The sequence below is a fragment of the Phaethon lepturus genome, unplaced genomic scaffold (genome assembly GCF_000687285.1).
Source record: "Phaethon lepturus isolate BGI_N335 unplaced genomic scaffold, ASM68728v1 scaffold12887, whole genome shotgun sequence".
In the NCBI taxonomy this organism is placed as follows: Eukaryota; Metazoa; Chordata; class Aves; order Phaethontiformes; family Phaethontidae; genus Phaethon; species Phaethon lepturus.
Window position 1 is genome coordinate 30,244 of NW_010554187.1, and position 6,000 is coordinate 36,243.

Below are 6,000 nucleotides of genomic sequence, written 5' to 3' on the forward strand. Positions count from 1 at the left end.
GACCCACTACCCTGAAGAACAAGAGACTCTGCATGTGACGAACATTGCAAAATTACAAAAACCTCCAGTGCTCTACAACTGGTGGGGGAATATATTACCAGAACCACGTAAGCCTCTTTGGAAACAGAGTTGTTAAGAAGCAGAACTGGACATTCTTCCTATCTTTCAAGTGCGTCAGATGAAATAAAGAGAAGTCTCCTCTCATCCTCTGCTACCCACTCCCTAACTCTGAGCTGTGATGCAAAGGAGGAAACAGGAGGCCACAGTGCACACACAAAAAATGCCACTACGCACAGGCACAGTACTCACTTCTCTTGTGGTGTGTCCTAATGACTTATGAATAGTTCACTTGTAAATGGCAGAGGCAGCACCAGACTCAGCCAATAAAGCAAAACCAGAGAGAAGTCCAGCTTTCTTTTTGTTAAGTTGAAATCACAGGAAAGGGAAGGAAAAGTACCTTCCATCTTTATTTCAATAGAAGGAAAGAGGAGCATACTGCTTCAAGGAGTACTTCCTGTTCTGAAAATACAGCATGTGAAGAAGGGAGGGAAATATGAAGCATAGGGGTTGGAACAGCAAGAGGAACATAGATGGGGTCAAAACCATGGACAAGGAGGTCACAAAGCAACGGAGAACACAACACTTGTACGTTTATGGTCATGCATGTAAGCCCACACTTATGGCATGACATTTTTTGGGAGGAGCTCATCAAGTGTGAACATTTCCTTATCTTTCTCCCGCTGTTCAGTCAAAAAAGAATAATTACTTACCTTACAATTACACTAGTTCCTAGAAACATTTTAAGTGTTATGTATTCCACTTCTGGGTGTGCATCTACCACCTGCCACAAGAACATCTGTACTATGAACACCAGTGCTGTGGACATCATGCCTATATCCTGTATGCTCGCTCGAACTTTATGTCCAAAGATGTTAAGGGCTAGAACCCCGATTTCCTTCACTAGAACTGAACCAGTGTTGTGTGGGACTTCATAGTTGTAGGGAAGGAAGCCCAACTGTGAAATACACAGACATCACCGCTAAGAAGCATACAGTTTCCAGAGAAGTAACCTTTCTTCTTTGAGGAACTCTGCATGTGTACCCCAATTCCAGTAACTTGAGCAACAGCTTAGGTCACAAAGATGGATACTATCAAGAGCTTTGCTGATGTAACTGTTGATTCTGCATCAACTACGGGGTAGACATAGTTGTCCTGCAAGACAGGAGCTGTGACTCAGCCTTTGAGAACAAAAGCAGAGATGAATTAGTTACCTGTCCCAAACTGTTCAGTCATACCCTACAGTAGAGCAGTAACCCTTTGTGATCTTTAGAGGTTTAAGACTGCAACACTTACCATTGCTTTTACCAAATACATTGCAAATCTTGACACGTAAGGGCTAAAAAGATTTCTGAACATCATTCAATACCTCTTAAGACTGTACCCAGAGGCATTATTATTGCAGCCAGTGTATCGTCTCAATTTGAGCCATCAAGGGAATTTAATAACAAGGTTCACACAATCAGTTATTATTCCTGAAGAACAAATTTGACACTTGTGTTGAAGCAGGAAACTTGTGACATTTGATGGCCAATTAATATTTCAACTGGCATGTCTTCCTGTTTTCATATATGAAGTATTTAAATATTCAGCAAGGTCCAGTTGCCAACAACTTTCAACTGAAGATGCAAATTTGTTGTTACGCTTTCCTGAACCTAGTAGGTCTCTAACTCAGACTTTTTCTAAACAGGTCACAGGTATCAAAAACATAAAAAGATTTTGCAGGGATCAAAAGAGTGCATAAATATTCAAACCTCAAGGGAGGAGTGTGTGAATGTAGCTCTTTTAAAACATGTTCTCCTGGCCAGGCACACAGGATGCCAACATAAAAGATGCTACTGCTATGCTGGGTAAGCTCAAAGATGCAGCTAGCCCGGTATCATGTTCTATCAAGTACCCAAAAGCAGATGCTTCAAGAACAGGGGAAGCAGCTACTGATAATCTCTCTAGAACTCTTCAGCAGCTTCATGGGCTGCACATTATTGTCACATATATAATAGTCCCCAATGGATTTTTCTCCCAATAATTTATTTTTTCTTAAAGCAACATACACTTTAAGCATTGGTACTATCTTGTGGCAAAGAACTCAACAGTTCAACAAACCAGGCATGAAAAATCAACTCCTATTCTGTAGCTGCCATTTGCTAACTTCATTTGATGATTTCTGGTTCTTGCATTGGAAAAGACCATGAACAACCAATCCATATTTCCCTTTATATCCCACAAGATCTCACAGGCTTTTATCTTCCTTACCCAGTTTTGTCTCTTCTGGAATCCTAACTTACTAAATTACTAGACACATTTGGATTACCCTTCTCATCTTCACCAGCTCTCCTACATCCATTTTGATGGGGGAAAGGTTATAGAGAGGCTAGAACCACAGTATTTCAGGTGCAAGCACACTACAGGTTTTTACATTTACATTCATAGTTTTATATTTTCCTTGCTCCATAATTCCTAAAATTTCATTTGCTTTTTCAGCCATTACAGAGTAACAGGATCAAGTTTTTAACAGGACAATCACAGGAAAGCAATTATTTCATGGCTATTTAGTTTCTGTACAGATCTTTGGCAAAAGCCCTGACGAAAGCAGTTTTTTCAATTGTTCTGATTTTTAAAATCATATCTCACTCATCCACATCTTCTTGATGACTGCAAAGAGCTACAAAAATTTTTTGAGACAGTTTTTAATTTTACAAAGTAATTTTAACTCTTCTCAGGTGCAACACATTTATTTATCTGTTCACTAACCGCATTTTTCAGAATGACAGCTTCTATTGATTGGCTAAGTATAGACACTCTCCTGGATAACTTTCCCCAGGTTTTCAAGAAAAAAACACCCAAACAGATCTTTTTCTGAATGCATCAGCACTTGACCCAGTAAAGTTTGCCCACAGTACAAGAATGGCTACTGAAAGCAAGGATTTTATTACAGAGCTACTGAACAGGACAAGTACTGCTCAGGACCATCTTATGTCCTCATATTCCAGCCAGAGAAACTGCGAATAATGATTATGGTAGGTACCCTGAATGACACACACATATGAAGCCAAGGAAAAGCAAGAGAAGGTTTGGTAGCAGAAGCACCTCCAAGAACTGAAAACTTAACACACACGACTACTGAAAATTATTCTAGGTTCATGGATACAGGACACACCCAGAAGTGGAATACACAAGCAATTTAAGAATTCAGAAAGCATTGAAAACCAGAATTTCACTGGTATTTCATTTTTTTGTGTGTGATTATACCTATAACGACACAACAGCAACAACAAAAAAAGAGGTACATCTGAAAAAATACTCTGCTTCTATTTTTTTTAATTTATGCACGGATTTCAACTTGTTTCTATTGGAATTGAACTGAAACCCTATACAATAACTTACCTGGCACACGAGAAATCATCTGGCATAAATCAACATTTTGTGCAGCAGCCCTCTGTAAGAGATACCCCCAGGAATGCATCTGGACTTCATAGCCTAACAAAATGTCTGGGTCATATCTAAACAGGGGGGAAAAGGAAAATGAACTTCATCTTATTCAAAAAAATATTTTCCATGAACAGAGTATAAACAGGATTTCATTCTAATCATGTTGAGTTTCAAAAAGCAGCAGTCACAATGAGTTTCTATGAAAGCAGCATCCAGACTAGGAGACAGTAATTAAAACAATCTTTTAGGATTTTCAGTAACATTCAACTGAAAAAATCTTTAGAAGGAATATTTTCATTGGGACTTTTTTTTTAAAACATACTTCTATTACTTGTCTTTACAAATAAAGAACAAAATCTAGCTCTAATCAAGTTTTATTGATGGAATTAGGTTGTATTGAGCATAAACTGAAACCTGTCTACCAGCACAAGATAGATTTGCAATGCAATATAGTCCTGTCCTCAAACTTTGTTGTATTATTTTCCTTTATGAAACAGCACAGAATTTGCTACTAGGCTACTTGAATGTTTTGCAAATAACAACGTGTCACACAGACTGCAGTGCAGCTTACAGTAGTCAGAGGACATTTCTGGTCCTAAATGGTGACTCTTTATTGGGTAATTTACTATTCGCAGTTGAGTGAGAGCTGTCAAAACTGAAGCATGGAGAAAAGCAACTATATCTACCAGTTCTATTTAAATACCTCTTCTTTTCAGATAACCTTCTTTCTAGAAGATACACAAGGAAAACTCATTTTATGCTGTATCTCACGCTGGGTGGAAAAATCTGACTGGCTCAGGTATGACAAAGAGTTGTCTTCTAACACAGTCACAGCCCATCTTCCAATCAGGCTCAGGGAAGAGTTGACTAGACAGAAGGATAAACAAGGTGGCTTCAAAGTCAAAGCACAGGTAGGAGTTAGCTCGGAGGAGCCTGTACCACCTACCTTTTGAGTAGGCACTGTTAAAACCAGAAGTGATGATCTGGTCACTTGCTGAAGTGCCTAAGAATGACTTTTGTGGGCTGGGCAGAAAGAGACTAGCCAAAGTAACATCAGATATGTGTTATTTTTATAGCAAAAAAAGAAAGGAAGCTTCCTGGGGAAGAACAGCTGCTTCTTTCAACGCAGCTCAGTCAAGGAGTTTTGAGTTCCAGCAGGCAGCATTCAACCCAACTGAATGACAAAAAGGGCAGCTGTCAGGAGAATCATAGAATCATAAAATCATTAAGGTTGGAAAAGACCTTTAAGATCATCAAGTCCAACCATCAACCCAACATCACCATGTCCACTAAACCATGTCCCAAAGTGCCACATCTACATGTTTTTTAAACACTTCCAGTGATGGTGACTCCACCATTTCCCTGGGCAACCCGTTCCAATGTTTGACTACTTTTTCAGTAAATACATTTTTCCTAATATCTAGTATAAACCTCCCCTGGCACAAGTTGAAGCCATTTCCTCTTGTTCTATCGCTAGCTACTTGTTGAAGCCACTTCCTCTCGTTCTATCGCTAGCTACTTGGGAGAAGAGACCAACACCCACCTCACTACAACCTCTTTTCAGGTAGTTGAACAGAGCAGTAAGATCTCCCCTGAGGCACCTCTTCTCCAGAGTAAAAAAATCCCAGTTCCCTCAGCTGCTCCTCATAAGACTTGTTCTCCAGACCCCTCACCAGCTTCACTGCCCTTCTCTGGACACGCTCCAGCACCTCAACATCCTTCTTGTAGTGAGGCGCCCAAAACTGAACACAGTTCAAGTGCAGCCTCACCAGTGCCGAGTACAGGGGCACAATCACTTCCCTACTCCTGCTGGCCACACTATTTCTGATGCAGGCCAGGATGCTCTTGACCTTCTTGGCCACCTGGGCACACTGCCGGCTCATGTTCAGCTGGCTGTCAACCAGCACCCCCAGGTCCTCTTCCACCAGGCAGCTCTCCAGCCACTCCTCCCTAAGCCTGTAGCGTTGCATGAGGTTGTTATAACTGAAGTGCAGGACCCAGCACTTGGCCTTGTTAAACCTCATACAACTGACCTCAGCCTACTGATCCAGCCTGTCCAGATCCCTCTGCAGAGCCCTCCTACCCTCCAGCAGATCAACACTCCCACCCAACTTGGTGTCGTCTGCAAACTTACTGAAGGAGCACTTGATACCCTCATCCAGATCATTGATAAAGACATTAAACAAAATGGGCCACAAAACCGAGCCCCGGGGAATGCTGCTTGTGACCGACCGCCAACTGGATTTAACACCACCACTCTCTGGGCTTGGCCATCCAGCCAGTTTTTTATCCAGCGAAGAGTACACCTGTCTGACCCACAAGTTTCTCCAGGAGAATGCTGTGGGAGACACTGCCAAAGGCTTTACTAAAGTCCAGGTAGACAACGTCCACAGTCTTTCCCTCATCCACTAGGCCGATCACCTGCTCATAGAAGGAGATCAGGTTGGTCAAGCAGGACCTGCCTTTCATGAACCCATGCTGGCTGGGCCTGATCCCTTGGTTGTCCTGCACATG

At 41.5% G+C, this 6,000-nt stretch overlaps 1 protein-coding gene across 1 annotated transcript in view; it reads right to left on the reverse strand.

Moving 5' to 3' along the window:
• The window catches only part of REV3L (REV3-like, polymerase (DNA directed), zeta, catalytic subunit), a gene marked incomplete at its 5' end in the record, with an annotated part of 77,037 nt that overhangs the window by 20,145 nt on the left and 50,892 nt on the right, over window positions 1-6,000 (reverse strand). The window contains one exon of the mRNA XM_010291777.1: window positions 3,442-3,557. Coding sequence (XP_010290079.1) covers window positions 3,442-3,557 — 116 coding nt within the window. The remainder of the gene's footprint in view (window positions 1-3,441; window positions 3,558-6,000) is intronic.